The following is a 27,548-nucleotide window of genomic DNA, read 5'->3' as shown; positions in this document are numbered from 1 at the left end:
CAACACTGCAGTCTCAGGCGCTCCATGGATGACAGTAGCATGGTATGGGATAAACATATAGATGTATACATGGATAACGGGTGTTTTGAGTGAAAGGAAATAGACAACACGAGTGAAGGTTGAGTTGTCTATAATGTCACTCAGAACATCCCCACGTTTAGTCGTATATATTTTTCTGTTGTGTATAGCCCCCCCCCCCCCCAGGGGCGCAGCTGGACGCGAACTTCGGGGGGTGGCTAACACTTCCAGCCAGTGGGGCAGGGCACGCGGGCAGAGCTATCCTTATTACCAAAATGAGGGAAGCTCTACATGTCATTGATGGTTGAGAAGTGATGTTTCAGGTGTAATTTAAACTAGGATTATCATGATGTCAATCAGGGACTTAGGGTGGAGAAAATAATTTTTCAGCTGATCCTGAAATAAAATGCCAGCTTTTTGGCCAAATTCACTTTTCTAGAGGTTTCCGAACCACTGAAGACCAGAGCCAAATCTAGAGCTCAGACTCAGGAAGATGTACTTTTCGAACCTCGAGCCACGACTTCATGTGGCCTCTGCCACCCACCTCCCTTTGCCTATAACCCCGGACCCTTCATCAAGTGGCCACATTTTGCAACATAAACAAGGATCCCGGGATCAAACGGGTTACCTGCTTGACTAAATTGTCGGATCCTAGACAATTACCGTATTTCAATATGATTGCTTTTCCTCTGTCTTCTCCTTTGAGTGTACCTTTAAAAAGCGCATTTTAGTTTGCGTGCTGTACACAAACCTCACTTGCATATGTTTGATAGATGTGAGTGTCGCTCCATATGTTATTAAAACTCTTGCAGGGTTAACATTAATGTACTCGTATCTTGGACATTGGAGGCATTACTGTATCTAGGTTTATGTTTAGAAACTATGGGGTAGATTCACTCAAACCCACGCAGCGTAGCGCTTCAACCACAGCCGCAGCGCTACACTGCGCGCGGGTAGAGAGCAGGACAGCGCCATATCCGTTAAGTTAGCGCTGATGGACACATCTTTGCACGATAGCGCAAGGCTGTGTGCGTGATGTGTGGCGTAGTCGTGCACTGTGCATAACATTTGTAAATCTGCTGTGAGACTCCAGGTAAATGTCACTTAATGCAGCAGTTCATTCAAGAAAGGCTTTCACTTTAAATAAATACAGTTTTGAAGAGTCGTTCGCACATTTTTACACAACTGTTTCCACACCACGCAGAGGCCTTGTTTGCATGTTCGCAGCTAGAGTCCAGCCTGATGATTTGCTGAGCTCTGGCTTGGCGCTCCCTAGTAGTAGATTGTTTGCCCCCTTCTACAGGGAGTGCAGAATTATTAGGCAAGTTGTATTTTTGAGGATTAATTTTAGTATTGAACAACAACCATGTTCTCAATGAACCCAAAAAACTCATTAATATCAAAACTGAATATTTTTGGAAGTAGTTTTTAGTTTGTTTTTAGTTTTAGCTATGTTAGGGGATATCTGTGTGTGCAGGTGACTATCACTGTGCATAATTATTAGGCAACTTAACAAAAAAAAATATATACCCATTTCAATTATTTATCATTACCAGTGAAACCAATATAACATCTCAACATTCACAAATATACATTTCTGACATTCAAAAACAAAACAAAAACAAATCAGTGACCAATATAGCCACCTTTCTTTGCAAGGACACTCAAAAGCCTGCCATCCATGGATTCTGTCAGTGTTTTGATCTGTTCACCATCAACATTGCGTGCAGCAGCAACCACAGCCTCCCAGACACTGTTCAGAGAGGTGTACTGTTTTCCCTCCTTGTAAATCTCACATTTGATGATGGACCACAGGTTCTCAATGGGGTTCAGATCAGGTGAACAAGGAGGCCATGTCATTAGATTTCCTTCTTTTATACCCTTTCTTGCTAGCCACGCTGTGGAGTACTTGGACGCGTGTGATGGAGCATTGTCCTGCATGAAAATCATGTTTTTCTTGAAGGATGCAGACTTCTTCCTGTACCACTGCTTGAAGAAGGTGTCTTCCAGGAACTGGCAGTAGGACTGGGAGTTGAGCTTGACTCCATCCTCAACCCGAAAAGGCCCCACAAGCTCATCTTTGATGATACCAGCCCAAACCAGTACTCCACCTCCACCTTGCTGGCGTCTGAGTCGGACTGGAGCTCTCTGCCCTTTACCAATCCAGCCACGGGCCCATCCATCTCGCCCATCAAGACTCACTCTCATTTCATCAGTCCATAAAACCTTAGAAAAATCAGTCTTGAGATATTTCTTGGCCCAGTCTTGACGTTTCAGCTTGTGTGTCTTGTTCAGTGGTGGTCGTCTTTCAGCCTTTCTTACCTTGGCCATGTCTCTGAGTATTGCACACCTTGTGCTTTTGGGCACTCCAGTGATGTTGCAGCTCTGAAATATGGCCAAACTGGTGGCAAGTGGCATCGTGGCAGCTGCACGCTTGACTTTTCTCAGTTCATGGGCAGTTATTTTGCGCCTTGGTTTTTCCACACGCTTCTTGCGACCCTGTTGACTATTTTGAATGAAACGCTTGATTGTTCGATGATCACGCTTCAGAAGCTTTGCAATTTTAAGAGTGCTGCATCCCTCTGCAAGATATCTCACTATTTTTGACTTTTCTGAGCCTGTCAAGTCCTTCTTTTGACCCATTTTGCCAAAGGAAAGGAAGTTGCCTAATAATTATGCACACCTGATATAGGGTGTTGATGTCATTAGACCACACCCCTTCTCATTACAGAGATGCACATCACCTAATATGCTTAATTGGTAGTAGGCTTTCGAGCCTGTACAGCTTGGAGTAAGACAACATGCATAAAGAGGATGATGTGGTCAAAATACTCATTTGCCTAATAATTCTGCACTCCCTGTATATTGTCCCTGAAATATGGTCAGGGCCACCGGAATTATGTGATTGTGCTGCTGCGGCGATTTCTGCCTAGTTGTAGATTTGCCACATTTGCCACCTAATCCATCGTCTGCCCCATAATCTGCAGATTTTAACAAAAAAAATGTTTCTAGCTTAAACGGTTCAGAAGTTACAAAAAACGCAGTGACACAAATTGTTGGCAGTGGAAGCCCTGTTGCAGAGGTTAGCTGGTCACCTTTCTGTAGCTTGTTGCTATAGTTAGATGTTAAACTGGTACCACTGAGGTGCAACTAATTCCCAGAGTGTTAACAAGTTTAAAAATGTCAAAATAATGAATAACATCACAAAACTTGCAGCATAATTTGCATTTCCTCGCTGCACAATTTACTTAAGGCTTCTGCATATTTTGGCCCTCCCCTGCCGCATAATTCCAGTGGCCTTGAATATACTCCCCCACTGTGGTAGCAACAGCCCTTACAAGAACGGGGAGGGGACGGCAGGGGGCAATGGATGAAGTGAAAGCGGACAGAAGACTCGTTTACAATTAAATGGCCTTTTGAAAACCTGCAAAATATTACGAATGCGTCTCAGCATCAGTCCCATCCCAGCCCGCCCACAACAGCTCAAGAACTGCTGGTGTCCCTTGAACCTGGCAAGCTAAGGGGGCACCTAAGAGTTCAATGGGCCTTGCACGCCTGGCCCCACCCAAATCATCTGTCCCTTTTCTCAACATATACAGAGTAACTGGGAGACGTGTATAACATGTAAAAACAATGTTTGGAAAAAACTGCCCTCCTTTCCAACTACCCATGACATGTGCATTCCTCTCAACCAAAGCTGGAAAATAAACAGCTGGTCTACTGTCTTCTACCACACAAATGCCCACCCCTACACAACATTAAATTCAAGTACCGGGCCACATGCATAGCTGACTTGGGGACTGGCGCGTTGTGGCATGGGGTGTCTGTTGGTATACCACACTAAGAAGCACAAGGCCACTCATGGTGCTGATGTTGGGCATGGACCATAAGGATGACTTTGGTGATGGTCCTCATGAAAGGTTCCACTTTTCCACTGGCCAGTGCCTATCTCAGTGTGGCCCTCAGGTAGCGGATACCCAGGGACCGGAGAAACTCTGCTCCCTTGTGACCATTCACCCGGGGACCATCGTCAGTCTGGAGCTCCTGCAGGATACCTTGGATGGCCATGCCTGCAGATATACAGTTAACCACCTCCACTTTAGGGTGCTTGGAGAAATCTCCTGTGACCAGCAGCATTGCCCTCCCATCAGGGAGACTCCCAGAATCGTCACTCTCAGAGGACTGCCTTCTGCTGTGACGTGCTGCGCACTGCACCAGACGGCTGCTGCACCTCGAAGGTCTGACTTGCTGCCTGGATCCTGCCTTGAACCCTCAGAGTACAATCAAAAATGAAGGGGTTACCAAAACCATCCTCTCAAGCCGTGGGTCATAGAACAATAAACAACATACATTGGTGGTTTGCAAGAGATAGATATATAGGATGAATCCATCTACAATGATACCCTAATTATTATTGGACAGCATCATTCACATAGTATTATTTTACATTTGGTTTAGTCCCGGCAGCGGGAACAGGTTGGTTCACCATGGAAAGATGACACCAATCCTATGGCATTTATGTACAGTACAACACACATTCACGTATCACATCAAAACTTGGGTCCTCGAATACACTACAATACAGTCACAAACACTTACTACAATGAGAACAACTTCCTCAAAATCATTCATATCAATTTGGGCCATCTAGTCCATCATTTTCTTATCTACAGCCGCCCCAAGGTAGTCGAATCCAAAGACCGGATCCGAAAGTAGACAGTCTCAATGTAGTAGTTAATCTGGTCTGTTCACTACTTGGTGTTTTTCCTTTTTTAGTAGTTGGGCTCCTGGCTAATAAATGTCAACACGTTTCGGCCTTATCCTTGTGTCGTCCTCAGGACAAATTGAGGAGTGTGAACCTACCTCTCTTAATACAGATTGAATCCAATAGCTCTTATCAACACTCATGGCAGGCAAAAAAGTAAACCGAACTCATCGCTTATGGGCCAAGGACACAGACAGGAGGACGAAACATGACGTGAACTCTGGATACCACCAGCTCAAGCTCCATAAGGACAGCAGATTCATTGTGACGCTTTCCACACGTCGGCCTCCACCACTACTGCAGACCCCACCTGGGGATTCCATCTGCGGTGAAAGTCTTCCAATTAAAGAAGTCCTTACAGTCCTCGATGGAGTGATCGATATCAGTAACACCATTCTCATACGTGCCCTCACCATCGAGAGCCATCACCGCCACCTGTGAGCAGCCATCCTCAGAATCCAGGCAGCTGGTCTCACTCTTAACTGAGCCAAGTGTCCGTTCTTTCACCAGGAGGTGAATCTTCAGCTACACCTTCTTGAGCAGTGGCATCAAGGTGAACCCAACCAGAACTATTGACATTAAGGATGCAGCCACGCCAACCATGGCTGCCAAAGTCTGGTGTTTTGTCGGCCTTGCAATGCAATGTTGGCAGTTAATCCCTAACCTAGTGATGATCACAGGCCCGCTCCGACCGGTTCTGAATCCTTTGCTGGGTCGAAGGATGCCATCACAGTATTGTGGAGAAGGGCATTCTTGATGGCTTGGAAGGCATTGTCTTCCTTTGAAACTCACTATCAAAGGATAGTGAGTTTCAGAGGAAGACAATGCCTTCCAAGCCATCAAGAATGCCCTTCTCCACAATACTGTGATGGCATCCTTCGACCCAGCAAAGGATTCAGACCCGGTGGTCGACACCAGCCTCATCAGCCTCGTCGCAGTGCTGATGCAGCACGCCGATGGCAATCACTGGGTGTTTGTAGCGTTCGCCAGCAAGGCCCTCGTGGACATGGAGAAATGCTACGCCACATCGAGAAGGAAGCACTTGCCATCAAATGGGGCTGCCATCATTCTCACCTTTATCTCTACGGACGGCCCTTCAGGGTCGACCACAAACTATTCATATCCCTCTTTGCTGGCACGGCTCTTCACCCTCCACCCCACATCGATAAATGGGCCCTGCAGCTACCAAGGTATCAACTGGCAGTGCACCACAAGCCAGGCAGAGACAATTCCACTGACTACCTCTTCAGACACCCCAGGCAGGCCACGGACACCTCACCAAGCTGGCTGCCTGATGCTGACCAATATGTGAGCTAGATCACAGAGGATGGATGCCCAAAAACTGTAGCACTCCAAGACATTGCTGACGCCGCAGCATCAGACCCATGTCTCCAAAGAAACGTGGGAACGATCATGTCCGGTCAGTGGAAAACCAACCAGAAGTACAACGACAACATGACCTCCCTGCTCAGTGGAACACACGGTACAAGCTCAAAGTCTGCAAGCCTCCAGATTGGCCCCCGCCAGTAGCCACTGACAGCCCCAGTGATGGTTTCTGGTGTGTTATCAGTGTGGATTTCGGGTCGTTGCCGGAAGGACAACACATGCTAGTGGCGTCCGATGCATTCGCCAAATTCTCACTTGTTGAGGTGTTTGCCAACACAACAGTCAACCATACCAGGCAAGATAGTTGCTTTTTTGTGGTGCCCAAAACTATGAAGAGTAACACTGGTCCTCCCTTCCAAAGCCAAGATTCCAAGGAATGCATGCAGTCTCTAGCCATAACTAACTGGATGATCACGCCCAAGTGGCCTCCAAGCCAATGGCGAAGTCGAGAGGCTGATGCACCCACTCAGTAAAGCAATGCGCGTAGGCTGTGAAAAGGATGAAGATGTAGAAGACATCCTTCCTAGGACAATGGGGGCGTACAGGCATAGCCCCCACAGTACCACGGAAAGGGCACCTGCCAACGGAGACCACATCCTGAATGTGGAAGGATGGATCACCAAAACCCCTAGATGTGGCAGCCTCGCAGAAGGGTACAACATCGAACAAGCAAAGCGCCCCAAGAGAGCGAACGATCCAGACATCCACATACAAGAGTGGGTTATTGTGTGAAACATGCCACATGTCGCTGCCACCTCTCTTCCACAAGCAGACAGCAGGCCTCACTCATGTTTAATACTAGTGTCCAGTTTTTTTATTTCACAACTCAGTGGATTCTGGGAGTTGGAGTTCCGGTTCCCCACACATAAAACTATGGGCCTGATTGACACATTTCTTATGGGATTTAGATTTCGTTGGAGGGGATATCCGTTGTGTAGGAGTAACCCGTCTGCCAATATCTAAATCAGGCCCTGTATTTGCAGATTATAGCGGTTTGTAGGTGTGAAGACTGGATTGCCCTAATGTGCCCCTGATGACACAGCCATCAGGTCACCTTAACACACACTCTGTGGGCACCTTGCCGCTTGTGTTCTGAGGGGACTGTGGAGCCCGGAGCAGGGTGTACTCATGGCAGGCCCTGCCCATGGCTGTCATCTGCTCTCCGGGCCTCTTTCAGGCACAAACAGCAGCTGAGAGTGGCCTCTTCACCACCAGGGGACACAGGGGCCCTGGGCCCTTAAACCACAGCAAGAGACCCCCAGAGGGGCCAGGAGACCACAGGGTGGGGCCCCTGCAGAATGTGATGAGAGGTCCTTGAGCTCCCATATCTCAGATATTCATCCGCCTTTGGCTGGAGGGGGCCTGAAAAGAGGCCCCCACCTCACCACATGTCAGGGGTCACACCCCTGCTAGGGGATGATTCCCTTCGGCCAGAGCAGCATACCTCCCAGCAGAAAAAGAGCAATGAAAATTACACGCAGCTTGGAGGAGGGATTGCCACACAATTGTGATCATCTCTGCCAGTAACTCTTGCAGAACACAAGTTGTAAACGCCCCTGAGTTTTGAGCCAGCTGCGGGCTCCTGTTTCATCACTCCACTGCTTTATCATTTAATTGTCTTTTCAGTTGGTTCTCCAGGCTTTAGTAAATTATTCATAATGTGCCACATATTGTGATAGTATTATCACATTATTTTGTCATTTTACACGTTAGCTATCTGGGCAAAAGTTTGACACCCAAATACAGCAACTGACCAGTCAGCTTTTGGGAAAGCGTTTGTCACAGTGTTTTTAGTAATTAAAAATAAATAAATCTAAAGGTTATGCAGCAGGTGATGAATTATGTGGCAAATCTGGCATAACCATAATTAAATGAAAAATACTGTGGCCGCACCGTCGCATATCTCCAGTGGCCCTGCCTATAGTTCATGGTCTTCATTAGATGACACTCTACAACACGCACAGCTGAAGCTGTAGGTCTGATAGTGAGGACATCACGCTCACTCGCTTCACTCTGCTCACTCGCCATACTCCACCCACGCTCCCTCGCTTCACCCTGCTCACTCACCTTACACCACCCACGCTCACTCGCTTCACTCTGCTCACTCGCCTTACTCCACCCATGCTCACTCGCTTCACTCTGCTCACTCACCTTACTCCACCCACGCTCCCTCGCTTCACTCTGCTCACTCGCCTTACTCCACTCATGCTCACTTGCTTCACTCTGCTCACTCACCTTACTCCACCCACGCTCACTCGCTTCACTCTGCTCACACGCCTTACTCCACCCACGTTCACTCGCTTCACTCTGCTCACTCACCGTACTCCACCCACGCTCACTCGCTTCACTCTGCTCACTTACCTTACTCAATACACGCTCACTCGCTTCACTCTGCTCACTCACCTTACTCCACCCACGCTCACTAGTTGCTCACTCACCTTACTCCACCCACGTTCACTGGCTTCACTCTGCTTACTCCACCCACGCTCACTGGCTTCACTCTGCTCACTCACCTTACTCCACCCACGCTCACTAGCTGCTCACTCACCTTACTCCACCCACGCTCACTTGCTTCACTCTGCTCACTCACCTTACTCCACCCATGCTCACTTGCTTCACTCTGCTCACTCACTTTACTCCACTCTGCTCACTCTACTCCACTCACGCTCACTTGCTTCACTCTGCTCACTCACCTTACTCTACCCACGCTCACTCGCTTCACTCTGCTCACTCACTTTACTCCACCCACGCTTACTCGCTTCTCACTCACCTTACTCCACCCACGCTCACTTGCTTCACTCTGCTCACTCAGTTTACTCCAATCATGCTCACTCGCTTCACTCTGCTCACTCACCTTCCTCCACCCATGCTCACTCGCTTCACTCTGCTCTCTCACTTTACTCCAACCACGCTCACTTGCTCCACTCTGCTCACCGCCTTACTTCACCCACGCTCAGTCGCTTTACTCTGCTCACTCACCTTACTCCACCCACGCTCACTCGCTTCACTCTGCTCACTCACCTTACTCAACCCATGCTCACTCGCTTCACTCTGCTCACTCACCTTACTCCACACACGCTCACTCGCTTCACTCTGCTCACTCACCTTACTCCACTCACGCTCACTCGCTTCACTCTGCTCACTCACTGTACCCCAATCACGTCACTAACTTTACCCTGCTTCCTTAATCTATTCCGTCCATTCACTCTGCTTACTGCACTCACTCACTTTACTCCACTAACGTCACTTACTTGACTGCACTCACTCACTTTACTCTACTCATGTCACTAACTTTACTGCACTCACTCACTTTACTGCACTCACTCACTTTACTCCACTGACATCACTGACTTTACTGCAGTCACTCCCTGCCTTAGACGAGAGGAGCGGCTGATAATGAGGCGAGATGGGTCACTTGAGAGAGCATGCTTCAAAGCTGGGCACGGTGGGAGTTGTAGTTTGGTGGCCTTCAGACGGGATCACTCAAAATCAGAACACAAAGCCTCATAAAATGATTAATGTTCACTAATGTCTTTAATACAGGGAATGGAAGCCCATGAAGGGCTTAGTTACATCAAGGTACCATCACCATCTTAACCACTTACACTCTGGCCCAGAAAGATGCATTTACTCTGCCCCTCTGATAAAGTCACAGTCTCACTTGCCAATATCTAGACCTGTGCCCCCTAATACTGGCAGATATTTAAGATTGGCCTCCCCTGTTTACACCTGTAAGCGTCCACTCCTGCAGCTGAGCTACCCCTGGACACAGGTAGACTTTTACTCTTTCCTGAGTACATCTTGTAACCTCAGAACAACAAGTTCTTTCATTCCTGCCAAGAGGTGTAGGATGGCAGGTGTCCTGCCCAGTAGTGTTAATGCGATGCCATTGGTACACATGAATGCCCTGAGTCCTTGCTGGAGCTTGCAGACCCTTGAAGTTTACAGACTGGTGTGTTGCTGCCACAAAGGCTGGAGTGGGAGCACTAAAAGTAAAGTTGAATGTGGCAGGCCTGCCTGCTGTCCTTTCAGAAATGCACAGAATCTGACACTGTAGTGTTGCCCCAGTCTTCTTCACTTCATTGATTGGAAAATATATCCCTTCTTGAAGCATTCTTCATACTGATATTGCAACAAACCACCCTGGGGCAGTCCTCCTCATCACAGCTCATGCGGATCTGTTCGTCAGCGAGTATGAAGCAAGTGGACAGGCAGGTGAGTCATGGACTAGATCAGGTGGCACCCTTCTCAGATCTTGGCCAACATTTTGACATTGACACTGGCCCAAACCCAAGGCTTCGCCAGCAACTGAGAGTTCAAATGCAAAAACAACAGATGATGGACGGAATGCAGAACAAATCAAACATTCACCCCAGTCACAGATCTGGGTTTAATCCACCAGTTTTTTTGCTTGCCATGCCATTCCAGTTGGGACCCAGCCATATGCAAATCAGTCTTGACCCTGTTCCCCATGGGAACAGTCCAGCCCGAACTGCCAGGCGAGGTCCTCCCTGGACCAGAAACAAGCACACTGGGCCCAGTTTCAGGGTATCACCCTTCATCAGCCAGGCTAGCTTGAATCTGGTGGCATAGCAAGCACGGGACCCACGTCTAGGCATACCCTTCCCACTTGGGGCGACAAATGCAAAAACAACAGATGATGGACAGAATGCAGAACAAATCAAACATTCACCCCAGTCACAGATCTGGGTTTAATCTGGGAGTTGGCAACTGGGCCTGGCGGTCAGGTCCTTTGCACAACCTTCCTTTGGTGCCCCCCCTTCAGCTGTGTGCGGCACAGGGTTGGCTATAGAACTTGGCATCTAATGCCAAACTGAAAGCAATGCAAGTGAAGCAATAGCGATGAGGAGTCAATATGGAGAGCCCCTGGTGCTGCCTCTGCGCTCCACGGGATAGTGCGATGGAGAGATGGAGGTTAGACACTCTGCTGGGAGTCTGGGCCTCAAGCGTGGAGACCCTTGTGCTGGCTCCGCGCACCGCGGGATAGTGCGATGGAGAGATGGAGGTTAGACACTCTGCTGGGAGTCCGGGACTCCAGCGTGGAGACCCTTGTGCTGCCTCTGCGCTCCACGGGATAGTGCGATGGAGAGATGGAGGTTAGACACTCTGCTGGGAGTCCGGGCCTCAAGCGTGGAGACCCTTGTGCTGGCTCCGCGCACCGCAGAATAGTGCGATGGAGAGATGGAGGTTAGACACTCTGCTGGGAGTCCGGGCCTCCAGTGTGGAGACCCTTGTGCTGCCTCCGCGCACCGCGGGATAGTGCGATGGAGAGATGGAGGTTAGACACTCTGCTGGGAGTCCGGGCCTCCAGTGTGGAGACCCTTGTGCTGCCTCCGCGCACCGCGGGATAGTGCGATGGAGAGATGGAGGTTAGACACTCTGCTGGGAGTCCGGGCCTCCAGCGTGGAGACCCTTGTGCTGGCTCCGCGCACCGCAGAATAGTGCGATGGAGAGATGGAGGTTAGACACTCTGCTGGGAGTCCGGGCCTCCAGCGTGGAGACCCTTGTGCTGCCTCCGCGCACCGCGGGATAGTGCGATGGAGAGATGGAGGTTAGACACTCTGCTGGGAGTCCGGGCCTCCAGCGTGGAGACCCTTGTGCTGCCTCCGCGCACCGCGGGATAGTGCGATGGAGAGATGGAGGTTAGACACTCTGCTGGGAGTCCGGGCCTCCAGCGTGGAGACCCTTGTGCTGGCTCCGCGCACCGCAGAATAGTGCGATGGAGAGATGGAGGTTAGACACTCTGCTGGGAGTCCGGGCCTCCAGCGTGGAGACCCTTGTGCTGCCTCCGCGCACCGCGGGATAGTGCGATGGAGAGATGGAGGTTAGACACTCTGCTGGGAGTCCGGGCCTCCAGCGTGGAGACCCTTGTGCTGCCTCCGCGCACCGCGGGATAGTGCGATGGAGAGATGGAGGTTAGACACTCTGCTGGGAGTCCGGGCCTCCAGCGTGGGGACCCTTGTCCTGGCTCCGCGCACCGCGGGATAGTGCGATGGAGAGATGGAGGTTAGACACTCTGCTGGGAGTCCGGGCCTCCAGCGTGGAGACCCTTGTGCTGCCTCCGCGCACCGCGGGATAGTGCGATGGAGAGATGGAGGTTAGACACTCTGCTGGGAGTCCGGGCCTCCAGCGTGGAGACCCTTGTGCTGGCTCCGCGCACCGCGGGATAGTGCGATGGAGAGATGGAGGTTAGACACTCTGCTGGGAGTCCGGGCCTCAAGCGTGGAGACCCTTGTGCAGCCTCTGCGCACCGCGGGATAGTGCGATGGAGAGATGGAGGTTAGACACTCTGCTGGGAGTCCGGGCCTCCAGTGTGGAGACCCTTGTGCTGGCTCCGCGCACCGCGGGATAGTGCGATGGAGAGATGGAGGTTAGACACTCTGCTGGGAGTCCGGGCCTCCAGCGTGGAGACCCTTGTGCTGCCTCTGCGCACCGCGGGATAGTGCGATGGAGAGATGGAGGTTAGACACTCTGCTGGGAGTCCAGGCCTCAAGCGTGGAGACCCTTGTGCTGGCTCCGCGCACCGCAGAATAGTGCGATGAAGAGATGGAGGTTAGACACTCTGCTGGGAGTCCGGGCCTCCAGCGTGGAGACCCTTGTGCTGCCTCCGCGCACCGCGGGATAGTGCGATGGAGAGATGAAGGTTAGACACTCTGCTGGGAGTCAAGGCCTCAAGCGTGGAGACCCTTGTGCTGCCTCCGCGCACCGCAGAATAGTGCGATGAAGAGATGGAGGTTAGACGCTCTGCTGGGACTCCGGGCCTCAAGCGTGGAGTTACAAGCTCCTTCCTGACTGTCTGTGCAATCCTGTTCCTTACGCTGATTTATTTCAGGTCTACGTAGTCAAGCAATACGAGCCGCGTCAATTAAGGGATACCTCTGCTGAGCTAAGCTCTACAGCCTCACAGTGCTCTGAGGTAGAAGTAAATCTGCTGTCAGAGGCCAGGACATTAGATTTTGAGATGTTCCTTTGTAACCCAGTGGATAGCTTCTGAGACGCCAATCCCCGCAGGCCTGTGCAGTACTTTCAGTACAGAGATTGTCCATGTTCATTCAGTAAGTTGCCATATTTTGCCTATCTAGGCCACCTTACTTGGGAATTGTTTGAGTGAACATTCAATGGTGGAATTGGGGAAGCTGTTGTTTCATGGAAATTCCAGTGATCTTTGGGGCCTCCGCTGCGGGGTACTATGGGTCACCTTGTGCTGTTGGTCAGGGAATATACCGGAATTTCTACTTTACCCTCTTCATCTTCTGTTCGATGATTGCAACCTCATTCTCCTTGCCGTGAGCTCCTCAGCCATGCCTCCCCTGCAGGACCCACTCATTTAGTTGGGCTTTTCCACCTGTTTGGATCTGGCTTTCTCTTCTAGGCCCTGGATCCCCAACAATGCAGTCACACTTCTGTTATTGTTCCTTTTGTTGGTGATGCTGATATTTTCATATTATAATCCTTCCATTTATAACATAATTACCATGAGCTCATGTAAATGTATTTACTGTGTGTTCTTTACGCTTAGATTGACCATGGCTAATGTAGGCCTCATTATAAGATGGTGACTGTGCTGGTTGCCATCTTGCTTCATGTCATGGGCCTTTCTTTCTTTATTCCAGGAGAAGCTGAACCAGGAATATTGGATGATGTGCCGTTTGTTTTATTTTCCCTTGTGAATGTTTTCTTTTCGCAGTTCATGTAAAAGCACCAACGAGCACCTGCAGGCAACTGCTTGGACCAAATGGATCTCACTATGTTGCAGATAACTGTGAATCCGGAGGACATTTAGAGTAGGATCACCAAATAGTATCTTAAACTGATTGGTTCTTTGTGTGGGAATCGTCTGTCGTGTATCAGGTGTTCGAACGATGCAATGTAAGCTAATGTCGAGCAGGCGCGAGTTCAGATGCCTTCTCAGTTGACTATCTGATGCTCTTCAGAGGACTTCCAGCAGAACCTCTTTATCCTGACTGCTGCCCAGACCCACCCCGACCTTCCCCTGGATTGGGCAGGGTGCAGGGGGCTGTCTTTAAGGGACAAATGGTTTTACTTGACTTTAGTTTGAGACAACTTTATAACAGTTCACCTTTGCTTCTATGATTTTGAATGTATTTGAGCTACTTAGTAACTGATGGAGACATCGATTATCAATTTACAACTGATGATTTTATTTTGTGACTTTACTAATCCTTTGATAAACCTTCGTGGTTTAAACATCTATTACTCAGTCTTCCTTGTGGAGCTTAATGCGCTTTACATTATTGATCTGTATTGATTATGATGCTTAGCGTCACTCAGAAGTAAAGAGGCATCGGAGAGCCCTTCGTGAACCTCGGTTTGCACCAGACGTTGCATGCAGCAGAGAGCTCTATCATTGGCCACCTAGAAACATATGGGATGTTGGTCACATTTCATAACACCAACACCTGCAGCAAGGCTACCACAGACCAGGAACGCTGCGGCACAGACCCTGTCCCTCCCATAGCATACACATCGCAAGGCTATGTGGTGTCAGCAGCTTGCAGTGGAATACATCTTACGTCCCATGTCCTACATATTGTACTTTCACACCACAGCACCATCGCGTGTCAGCTCCACAACTAGTGCCCCTCACTATGTGGTTATTTAGCCATAGAAAGAAAACATGAGTTTCAGTTCTTCCAAATGAGCCACAAAAATCAGTTTGACGGTGACAAACACACCACAAAACCGACAGCCATCTTGAAATACAACTTCGGTGATTAAATCTCAGTGCTGTTGGACCTGGTTATTAGTGGCGCAAAATCAACTCGAGTAGTTGCACCCTCTGCGCGCTGCATGGTGCAGTTCGTGCTGATTTGTCAGTGCAGAACGCACTCCCGGCGCGAAATCACTCTTCGAGTATTGTGACGTGCCTATTGCCGCCAGTTGGTGGAACTCCGCGGAATATCACAGCGTTTTCATGTAACTCCACGGAATTCCACGGAGTCAAATTCTGCGAGCTCCGCCCACCCCCATATTTTACCTACACCGTGGTTCCTCTGGGATTTGTGCGTTTGCCATTTTTTTTTTTTTATCAGAAATTACTCTTTCCTAGATTCTCATACACATATTTTTGCAATTCTAAGTTTGATTCTCATCTCTTCTTCTTTTTCTTTCTGCCATACAGTCAGTAAATCCACCCCCTCCATCTTTGGAAATTGCTGGAGATCCGCCAATTACATATAGGCATCAGTATGATGCTTTTGAAATTTATTTGGGAGCATGAGAGACTCCAAGATTGAGATCTGAAAGAAATAAATTACTTCTTATAAATTCATGGGGGTTTAAGGAAAGGGTGAATTCCAAACATGAAGCAAACATTAAATTGGACAAATGTGAAGTTTAAGGTGAATACCAAGAGGTAATGAAGAAGCTAGACAGATGCTTTGATGTCCAACCCCATATTGTGGTTGAGACAGAAGAAGACAGTGGTAATTCATGTGTCTCTGAATCATGGGCACTCGCAGCAGATTGTGAATTTAAAGTTTTCACTGCTCAGCTTCTCCGTGACCAGTTCATCTGTCATTGCTTGGACAAAGGAATCTAGCAAAAATTGCTTTCTATGGTTCATCCATCTTTGGAAGAAATGACAACAATGGCTACAAGTATAGAAACTTCTCAGTGATGAGTAAGAGGACAGAAACAATCCAGGTAGGACTCAGTTTGTGTAGTTAAGCAAGAAAGGGGCAGATTTCCAAAATAATTTATATCAACTGAAAAAAATGTCTATTAAAAAAGGTTTCACACAAAGAAATGTATGTGATAATCAAAGTTATGAAAGAAGAAGGAAGTTGTGTCCTGCCAAAATGTGACAGGCAGATTGTGCATGTACGAGAAGTTGAGTCATTTTGCCAAAGGATGGTAGAGTGCCAATCAGAGTGGCAGCGTGGCCAATCTTGTACAAGAAGGTGATTACCAGGGCGGGCTGGTGCTGCGCAGTCCATGGATCCAGGCGGAGAGTGCTTCTGTGAAACCTCTTCCGCTCAAGCACCAGGGAAGGTTTACCACCACCTGAGACTGTGCTGCACCACAGGTGAACTTTCAAGCCTGTAACCCGGAAGCAAACTCTATGGGCCTCTGTGACTTCCTTCTTTTCATATTTGCTTCATGAAACTTAATGTTTCACTATTGCAAATAACACACCCTTAATTTGAGGTTAGACCATCACCCACCCTTTTAAAAAAGTATCATTGCTGTAGGGTAGAAAATTCCCAACACAGTAGCTTTGTGCCGGTCTGATCCACATTTTGTCATTCTGTTGACCTGCGCAGGCCAGGTGTGCAGGCCAGGTGTGTATCTCGTCCATTAACGGTAGGGTGACTGTTGGGTTGTCTCTCTGTTCTTATGTCGAGTCTTGTGAGGATTCGAGAACCTTGTCTCGAGACTCGACATAGGACGGGGAAAACGGTTGGATGGGCGACGGTGGCGGAGCTATGAATTGCTGTTCTGCGTATTGTGGATCATACTGAAAATAAACAATACTTACCAGAATCCAAGACTTTTCATTGGCGACGAGGGACTGCAGGACAGCTGGACCTATGTGTGCACCTTGTGAGGAGTTCATCGCGTGGCGTCTTCAACCGGCCTTCAGTGTTTCGACCCTGCTGAGGGGAGACTTTGCAGCTCCGTTCGTCTAGGAGCCTACATCCTGTTTTTCATCTTTTATCGATTTTTGGGCTGCTTTTGGGGCAGTTTAACACAGGAGGTTTCTGCGCGTGTCGGATCAGCGCGCGTGTCCTCCTGTTGTTATTCTCGTGTACCGCTACGCAACGAAGACGCCGAATACGCGTCTTATGTGTTACTTCGTTTCCTGGCAACGGAGACTCCAGGAAACAAGTGAATCGATTCAGCTACGCAACGAAGACGCCGAATACGCGTCTTATGAGTTACTTCGTTTCTTGGCAACGGAGACGCCAGGAAACGAGTGAATCTGACATTTATTTCAAATATTTGGAGCAGCACAGCCGAGGTATAGCTGACTAGTCCAATAATACTTCAAGTGCACTTTTACTCGCTTCCTTCATTCGTTGGGTCAAGTATTCATCAGTCATCAACGAGTGGAAAAAAGATACGTTTTCCAAGCATTTCAAACACCTTGAGCAGTGTGTCTTGAAAAATTAAGAGGACACGCATATCATTAACATTTATTGTGGTTACATTTAAAATGCAGCAATCCATTCTGCCTCCTCCTGTATTCTCTCCGGATCCTGTTTCATCAGAAGCGGATTGGGATTCCTGGAAAGAAGGTTTCGAGGCATATTTAGATGACATTGACGGTGACTCCTTTACTCATAGGAAAAAGTTTGCTGTTTTACGTCATTGTTTAGGTCCGGAGGGCCGCAAAATTTTAAAACATATTCCACAGATATCTGTTGCATTAGATGTGGGTGAAGGTGATGGCGGTATGGATGAATATGCTTCTGCCATTAAGTCCCTTGATAACAGATTTAGATCGTGTAAAAATGTTATTATGGAAAGACACAAATTTTATAAAAGGGTGCAAGTTCCTGGTGAACCAGTAGCTAACTATGTGGGAGCTTTAAGGATGTTAGCAGTTTCTTGTGATTACAAGGCATGTGAGGATGAAATGATTAGAGATCAACTTGTCGAGAAAACCAGTAATAAGAAAGTTCAAGAGACACTATTGTCTACACCGAATTTAACATTAGAAAAGGCTGTAGAAATAGCCACTAGAATCGAGAATACAACAACGTATATGCAACAGATGAGTATAATTAGTCAGAAAGATTCTCATCAGAAAGTAGCTATAATTAAACAGAAATCTAACAAATCTCAAGCAATTACCAGAGCTGAAACATCAGTTAGGAAGGATAATTACAAGAAAAGGGAATGTTTTAGGTGTGGTAGTTCCACCCATTTAGGTAATGCAAGTAATTGCCCTGCGGTAGGTAAAAAATGTTCAAAATGCTCCAAAGTTGGGCATTTTGCCAGAGTGTGTAGGGCTGTTAACATGTCAAGTTCCAGTTCTAGGGACAAGGTTTTTAAGTTACACAATGACGATTTGGATGGATCTAATTCTTCCTCTAATGAGGATGACGAAATTCTTACTGTTGTATGTTATTCTAATGAGAGTGACGTTGTTATGCTTAACAACACTAAAAGGCCTACCTGTAAATTGTCAATTAATGGCCATGAAATAATTGTTGTAGCCGATTCTGGGTCACCTTATACACTTGTGAGTCAAAAGGTGTGGAAGGAATATTTCAGCCATGTTGGGCTCAGGAAGTCGAGCATCAAGCCTGTGGGATATGGTGGCAAACCAGTGGAAGTTTTGGGGGAGTGTGAAGTTGTGTTGAGTTTCCAAGGTAATGTGACTAAGGGGATAGTGTACGTGGCTAATGATGATACATGTCTTTTGGGTTGGGAAGATCAAAGAAAGTTAGGTATTTTGTTAGATCCAAATAACCCAGAACAAGTTATACTGAGCAAGAATTATAACCAAGTGTTATCTATTAGTTCTGTGTGGGTCGATGCATTTCCAGGTGTTTTTAAAGAAGGAATTGGTGTGTTCAAGGGATTTGCACACAAGATAAGGTTAAAGGAGAATGCAGTTCCCAAGGTTCATAAAGTACGTAGAGTACCTTTAGCTTTGAGAGCAGAGTTGAAAAAGGAGCTAGACAGATTATGTGATCAACGCATAATTGAGAGGGTGGATGCATCAGATTGGGTGGCCCCCATAGTAATTGCTCGTAAAGCCAATAACTCTATTCGCATGTGTGTCGATTTGCGTGACCTTAATGCACAAATTTGGGTGGATTGCCATCCATTGCCTAACATTGTTGAAATACTATCCATTTTAGATGAGGCCAGCGTGTTTAGTTTGTTGGACATGACATCGGCTTATCGTCAAATTAATCTGCATCCTGAGTCAAGACATTTGACAGCTTTTGTTACTCCAGAAGGTTTGTTCCAATTTAGACGCATGCCATTTGGTTTAGCTTCAGCTTCTGCGGTATTCCAAAGGGTGGTGGATAGTTTATTTGGAAGTATGGAAGGTGTAATTGCTTTCCAGGATGACATTCTAGTCTTTGGCAAGAATCAAGCACAGCATGATGAAAGAATGGAACAGGTATTATCTTTGTTGAATAAAAAAGGGATTGTACTAGGGGCAAACAAATGTAAATTTAGTGTGTCTAGTATTGATTATCTAGGGTATAAAATTTCTAAATGTGGAGTGGAACCAAAGAGAAAGCTGGTTGAAGCTATTGAAGATTTTCAGTCTCCTAGTAATAAAGACCAAGTCAGATCTTTTATGGGTCTGATTGAATTTTATTCAAGGTTCATTCCTAACTGTGCAAGCAAAATTCATAAAATTAGGTCTCTTTTAAAGAAAAATGTCAAATTTGACTGGTGTCTGGAGTGTGAACAGGAGTTTACAGCCATTAAGAAAGAAGTAGCAATGGCAGTTCCGTTGAAGTCTTTTAACACAAGGGACGAAATAGTAATAATGACGGATGCCAGTCAACTTGGATTAGGTGCTGTTTTAATGCAGAAGAGAAATGGTAGGGATGAAGTGGTAGCCTTTGCTTCGCGTAGTCTGAGAGGTGCCGAAGAAACTTACTCAACTATTGAAAGGGAAGCCCTTGCATGTTGGTGGGGCATTGTACATTTCAAACCGTATTTGTGGGGTGTGCACTTTACAGTCAGGATGGATCACAAACCCTTAGTGCAGTTGTTTTCTACCTCTGGTGCGCATCGAGCCACTCCCAGAATAGCTAAGTGGCAGTACAGATTACAAATGTATAACTTTCATGTGGAATATGTTCCGGGTGCAAGGAATACACTTGCTGATTCCCTTTCCCGTCTTCCTTGCAAGAATGGGCCAGATGAGGAGGAACCGGAAGAAGATGATGTCCTGGTATGCTCTATAGAGTTTCAATTGGGTGGTGCGGTGTCGGAAGATGAGTGGAGGCAAGCGTGTGGAAATGATGATCAATTGAAGGAGGTCATGAAGGGCATAGCACAGGGATGGTCTGTATGCAAGTCTGAACAGTGTGAAGTGTACAAACATGTTTTTGGGGAGTTATCAATTATAAATAACGTGTTAATGCGTGCGGATGCAATGGTTGTACCCAAGGATTTAAGATACAAAGTATTATCCTTGGGACATGAAGGACACATAGGTATGCGGGCTATGAAAAGGAGAATAAGAGAGGATTTCTGGTGGCCTGGACTGGACAGAGATGTAGAACACTTTGTGAGAGATTGTTTGGCCTGTGCTATCAGTGACAAGTCTCTGGTTGTCCTGCCATCCCCTGTTAAAGCTATTGAAGTGCCTGGGAAAGCCTGGAGTAAGGTTGCAATGGATTTGATTGGACCTGTCAATTTGATCAATGGGCAAGTAGAGTATGGTATAGTGTTAATAGACTTTTATAGTCGTTGGCCTGAGTTTAAGTTTGTGAAAGTACCTAATTCGCATAAGATCATTGAATTTTTGGAATCTGTATTTCTCAGAGAGGGTATTCCTGATGAGATACTTACCGACAACGGTAGTCAATTCACATCTTCTCAGTTTTCTGATTTTTTAGTGCTCATGGGCATTAAACATGTTAAGACTTCACTTTATCATCCTAGGAGTAATGGTCTTGTTGAGCGCTTTAACAGAGTGATAAAAGAGAATATGCAGTTGGCCAAAGCTGGAGGGTTAAATTGTAAGGGTGAACTAAAGAAATTGTTGTGGGGTGTGCGGACCACACCCAATGCAGATACTGGTGTGTCTCCTTTTGTATTATTGAGGGGAAGAGTTCCAGGAACTAAGTTGAAAAGGAAGTGGATGGGTGAAAGTGGAGTTGATGAGGGATTGATTGAGAAAGTGAGTGGAAAAAGGATTTCTGCTCAGAATAAATACAAAGGTGATCCTAGAAAAACTGTTTGTGTGAAGTTGGGTGATTATGTCAAAATCAAGAGTGCCCGCATTGTTCAGAAAGGTGAATCAAGATTTTCTTATCCTAAGAAAGTCATAAAAATTTGTAAAAATGCTGTTAAATTGGAAGATGGTAATTGGTGGAATAAGGAGAGGTTGTCCTTGGCTCGTGATGTGGAACTTTTGAACAAATCTTTGAAGGAGTCCACCAAAGTAAATCAAGAAGCAAGAATGGACCCACGGAAGGACGAGGTTTTGGAAGGTCCTATTAAGAAGGAATGTGAGTCGATGGACATGAAAAGAAAATCCTCAACTAGGAATAAGAGGCTTCCTACGAAGTTCTGTGACTTTGTACTTTCAGTGTAACAAAATGTGTTTTGTGTTTTTGTGAAGGTTTGGATGTAACTTTGTATGTGTTAAGGGGAAGGATATGTTGGGTTGTCTCTCTGTTCTTATGTCGAGTCTTGTGAGGATTCGAGAACCTTGTCTCGAGACTCGACATAGGACGGGGAAAACGGTTGGATGGGCGACGGTGGCGGAGCTATGAATTGCTGTTCTGCGTATTGTGGATCATACTGAAAATAAACAATACTTACCAGAATCCAAGACTTTTCAGTGACCACCTGGCATTAAAGCAAATTCTGGACAGGACTGTAAAAAAATTCAGGACAAAGGGTCAAAATTCAGGACAAAGGGTCAAAATTCAGGACACAAATTCAAGAAAAAAGGTCAGTTTTACAGACACACACTAGAGAGGCCATGCCTCACTATGTTGTCAGTGCATTTATGTACTCTTTTTTAACATAGCACTATTTATTCACTGTGGTCCTTTTGTGATTGCCTCCTGGTGTGCTACATTCAGGTGTCACATTACGTCCTTGTTCAGTAGCGTAGGCCAATCACCACAGCCATCACCCCTACCCAAATCTACTGATTCATTCTTGAAGAGAAAGTAACAGCAACATTTTGATTATGTTTCTGAACATTTTAAAACCCCTGGCAAACAGTTTGGGAAACATTAAGGTAATAAACCGTATGCTAGTTTAAACAAATTTAACAAAAACATCTGGCTTACCCCCAACCGCCCATGGACTTTCAACCTAATTTTTTTTAAAGAGGCGGGGCAGATGGTGTGGACGACAGTCTCACATCTAATGTCAGGATGTGAGGCACCCATAACTTTTCTGTAGTCTCACTGCACTACAGTGTATGTCTGGGACTCTACATGTATCTCAGAAATGGGAGCCCGGACTACCAATCAAAGATAATAAAAAAGGAGGATGAACTTGAGATCAAATGGGAGATCCACGGCAAGTGATTCAAAGGGTTGTTGCTCAGAACTGGATAGATAAGGAAGAGAAGAGCAAGGTGGGACAATTCCTAAAATCAGACAAGATGGGTCCACCTAGACTATCGAAAGGTATTGGGTACCTAGGGAGTTGTCTCTGCACACAGGTGAGAAACAGAAGATTCACTGTCAAGTGGTTGAAGAAGCAACACCCATCCACCTTGGCAAACTCTTCTGGTGCAATGGTCCGCTGTTCGTGCTTGTGAAGGGTGAGCAGGGGCCAGACCCCTTTCAACGTTGTGCAAGGCAATTGCCCGCTTAGTCCATGTCTTTATATGGTTTTAAAATTGAGCAAAAGCCAAACTAGAGATCTGGGTTATCCCTAAGTGTCAAGTACACATAGAATCTTCAAAATATTTGGGACGTAAATTGCACAAACAAACTGTAAAAAAATTAAAATATAATTTGCGTTTCTTTACCATATGGCACTGTTTTCCCCTTTATATACAATTAGATCTCAGATTGAACTGGGAGCCAGTTACCTTCCGATAGCTAGTGATTAATATTTACCATTCTCCCACTGATTTCCAGGATGAAAATCTCGGCAGAGCGTCGCGGTCCGTCCAAGCCCAGTTTGCTTTTAGGTCTTCTCTTCTGCTTTCTGTAGAGGCCATGTGGCACTAGCGAAGATGGTGTGCTACCCCAATGATAGTATTATTTTGCAAACCTTCCCCTGCTCGTCCTTCATTCCTTCTTCAGACAGGCCACACATCTGATTTGGTTGCTGCGGCGCCGTCGGGAGCTCTTTCCACTTTAGAGCTACCTGTGACTGCGGGTGGATTAGGTCTTCTGGACTTAGAATGCTATTATTCAGCTGCACAGGTCCAATGGGTGGCTCGCTGGCTTTCTGCCCACCTCCTTGCACGAGATGGGGTTTATCAGTAAAGACTTTTAAGGAGGGCTTATTGCACTGCTCACTGTTTCCTACTGACCATTCTATGGATCACCATCTGGGGTTATCATGCACGGCTTTCTCTTGCCTTGCCAGACCCTGTAAACTCACTGACACAAAGAAACCCTATGCTCCTGCACTACCTTTGCTAAGCCTTCCCCCTCGCACAACACAGCTGTGCTCAGAGCAACTCCATCAGTGGCATGCTGCAGGTATCTTAAAATTGGGGGATTTGTTTCTGTATGACGAGCTACTAAATTTCCAAACCCTTATGGCAGACTACCATCTTCACCCAGGTCAACTCCTTACTTACAACCACCTTAAATAATCATTAAATGCCCTATTTCATGTCTGCCACCTAGCACTAACCCTACAAGAGGTGTGCCAGAAGCTCTACAGCATAGGAACTGGTGGCAAACTGATAGAATGGGTGTACAGACTTTTCCTGCAACATGGGAACCACTCCAGGTCTTCTCGTCATACTACCTGGGTGATTGATTTGGCCAAACCTCTGCAAGGTACGGACTAGACTAAAATACTGGACTTTCCCCACAATGTATCCCACGGCTGTCACTTTAAGCACATTCATAGTGCTTCCTTGGGAATGCACTCCGGCCGTTGCTTGCCATTGGCCTTGTGGTTTGTAACTCACATTTTGTTGCTTTCAATTTGCTGGCTTTATTTGTTTTAGGCTATGCAGCTTGAGTTCATTCCTTCCCTTGCCCAAACCTTATTTACAGTATCCTTCCGAGTGCTCCCTTTCTGTAAACAGGCCTGTAAATCTTGTTCTTATCTCATCACATTTGCTGTGCATTCAAAGAACAAAGTCAAATGTCAGGCTCTGATTTTGGTGGGAACTTAGTTTTTACTTTTCTTTCTCTGACTTCAAGGTGAGAGGATTTATGCGACAATCTTGCAGGATACTGGGGTTAGGAAAGAGGTTTTTTTATCACATGACAACATTTAAATAAACTTCAGAATATATCAGAATTAGGAGTACAAATGAAGCACATTTTTGTTAATCCTGGACTGTGATGGAAACAAATACCGGTACCTTTATATGATTAAAACAAATCATTGTATTAGGTGATGCGATTTCCACACATCATCGTCTGTGCACAGTATAGTTTGATTTGAAAAACTGTATGACTGTGCAAATGTAATGATCATTTCAATCACAAATGTGTTGTTTGTAATGGCAGTGTCTTAACACACCATGCATACTCCACTCCACGCTGCTCTGAACCACTCCACACCACTGCACACTATTCTGTATCACTCCACTTTACTCCACTCCATGCCACTGCACTCTTCTCCATTCTGAACCACTCCACGATATGCCACTGCACTCTATGCTACTTCACACTACGCCTCTCTACTCTATTCTGTACCACTCTACTCTATGCCAATGCACTTTACGCCTCTCTACACCACTGCGCTCTGCTCCTCTGTACGCTATACCACTCCAGTCTAGGCAACACCAACCTAGTTCGCACAACTCAACTCTACGCCACTCTGCAACACTGCACTATATGCCACTGCACTCTAAGCGAATACACTCTATGCTAGTGCACTTTACTCTGTAACACTCAACTCTATGCCCCTGCACTCTACATCAATACACTGTACGTCACTTTAATCTACTCTGCATCCCTGCACTCTATGCCACAGCACTCTACGCCACTTTACTCTATGCCATCACACTCTATGCCACTCTGTGCAACTCCACTCTCCCCTGCTCCTCTCCACTCTAAGCCACTTCACTCTACTGTAAAACAATCTTCTTTACGCCACTGCACTCTGTTCCACTGCATTGTATGCCACTGCACTCTACCCTGCACCTCTCCACTCTATGCAACTGCACTCTACTCTGAAACAATCTATTCTACGCCACTGCACTCTACGCCACTCTGACCACTGCACTCTAGTTCAATGCACTCTACACCACTGCACGCTGACACTTTACTCTGCAACACTGCACTGGCCGCTACTATACTCTACACCACTCTACTCTGTACTACTACATTCTGCACCAATACACTCTATTCCACTGCACTCTATGCTACTCTACCCTGCCCCTTGCCACTCTATGCCACTGCACTCCACGTCGGTGCACGCTAAACAGCTGCACTGTATGTCACTGCCCTCTACTCTGCACCACTGTACTCTGCCACTGCTCTCTGTGCCACTCTACTCCACTCTACTTCACTGCACTGACACTCTACTCTGCAACATTGCACTCTCCGCCACTATACTGTACACCAATCTACTCTGTACTACTGAATTCTACACCACTGCAATCTATGCCACTATACTCTGCATCACTCCACTCTACGCAACTGCACTCTACAACACTATACTCTACTCTGCACTGCACCACTCTACACTAGTCCACTGCACTCTCTGCCACGCGAGTCTACTCTGCATTCTAGGCCACTGCACCACTCTGCACTACTGCACTCTCTGCCACTCTACTCCACTGCACTCTATTCCACTCTACTGCGTCCCACGCCACTCCATGCTACTGCACTCTAAACCACTGCACTGTACGCCAATGCACTGTACTCTGCACCACTGGGTTCTACGCCACTGCAATCTATGCCACTATACTCTGCATCACTCCACTCTACGCAACTGCACTCTACAACACTATACTCTACTCTGCACTGCACCACTCTACACTAGTCCACTGCACTCTCTGCCACGCGAGTCTACTCTGCATTCTAGGCCACTGCACCACTCTGCACTACTGCACTCTCTGCCACTCTACTCCACTGCACTCTATTCCACTCTACTGCGTCCCACGCCACTCCATGCTACTGCACTCTAAACCACTGCACTGTACGCCAATGCACTGTACTCTGCACCACTGGGTTCTACGCCACTGCTCCTATGCCACTCTACTCCACTCCACACCACTATGCCACTAACGTTTAGCCATGCTGAGTAGCAGCCACTCTGGTGCATAACATGGCTAAAACACATTGGCAAAGCCAATAACTCTTACGTGAACAAGACCTGTTGGCTTTGCCAATGTTTGTTAGTACTATGAGGTACAGAGGGTCCTGAAAGTACTGTGAATGTGTAAGTCCCTATTTTAAATATGCATTTGATGCCTCATCAGGGGTAGTAAGTGCTATATAAATACAATTACATCATAATATAGGCTGCTACAAAATGCGCAAATACAGTTCTGTTAAATAAAAAAAGTGCTTCTCAAATTTGAATAATATAAAAAATGTTAGTATTAGGTATAAAATGTATAACAGTCCATTAAAACCACACACTCTACAGCTCACCATTACAGTACCTCTCTAGAAGAAAATATCTTTGCCATCAGAAAGCTTCAAGTGACTCCTTTGATTAAAGTCAATGCAGGTTTCCAAGCCCCTTTGCATTTGCAGATTTACCAGTTACCCACATTTGCATTTTTTTAGGGAAGGCAACACCTTGGCAAGAAGGCCTTTGCTTATCTGTCTGCCCCTCCCTCCCTAAGAGCACAGGAGACTCCCTGCCCTTCATTCCAGGTGGGGAAACGGATCTGCCGGTAATGCCTCCATTGTCCTTTAGGTGAAAAGCTGAAATTACGGACAAATGCTGTCCGTTAAGACTTTCATCACGGACAACAGACAGCAGGGCAAAATTACGGACAGTCCATGAAATTCACGGACGGGTGGTCACCCTAATTAATGGGTGCTCGAGATGGTTTTGGATTTTGCCCATCCGAGTGCCAGTGATCACCGTCCACCAGAAGTGGTGCTCCTTTCATTGTGGGTGGCTACCCTCTCCTTGACCAGCTCACGACATGTCTAACGATAGGCGCCAGTTGACCGACAGGTGTGGGTGCAGAGTTTGTAGCTGTCCTCCGGTACAAGCCACGCCTACAGCAATCTTTTTCTAGATCAGTTTAATCCACTTTGACTGGGTCTGGCAGTGTGATCTTTTGATGTGCATTATTGCATGTTTGCATGTCTACCTTTTAAAAATGTACAGAATTGAAAACTCTTTAGTGAGCTTCTGGAGACAGTTTGATTCTTCTCAACAGACTTTGGTGGTGTTTCGCAATCCCAAGGACACGGCGGTGTCGATGTTCCACTTCTGCAACGGCATGTCTGTCCTCCCCAGCTACAGCTCCTGGGATGAATGTTTTCAGAACTTCATGAGTGGAAAAGGTAATCTGCTTTTTGTCCAAAATGGCCGACAAATGTTTGAGAACGTC

At 46.7% G+C, this 27,548-nt stretch overlaps 1 protein-coding gene across 1 annotated transcript in view; it reads left to right on the top strand.

Moving 5' to 3' along the window:
• LOC138303549 (sulfotransferase 6B1-like) overlaps window positions 1-27,548 on the top strand; it is a 116,639-nt gene that overhangs the window by 46,116 nt on the left and 42,975 nt on the right. Inside the window, exon 4 of the mRNA XM_069242790.1 lies at window positions 27,375-27,501. Within this exon, the coding sequence (XP_069098891.1) occupies window positions 27,375-27,501 (127 nt within the window). The remainder of the gene's footprint in view (window positions 1-27,374; window positions 27,502-27,548) is intronic.

Source organism: Pleurodeles waltl, chromosome 7 (genome assembly GCF_031143425.1).
Source record: "Pleurodeles waltl isolate 20211129_DDA chromosome 7, aPleWal1.hap1.20221129, whole genome shotgun sequence".
Taxonomy (NCBI): domain Eukaryota; kingdom Metazoa; phylum Chordata; class Amphibia; order Caudata; family Salamandridae; genus Pleurodeles; species Pleurodeles waltl.
Note: the sequence above shows the minus strand (reverse complement) of the source record. Positions and strands in the feature narration are given on the sequence as shown.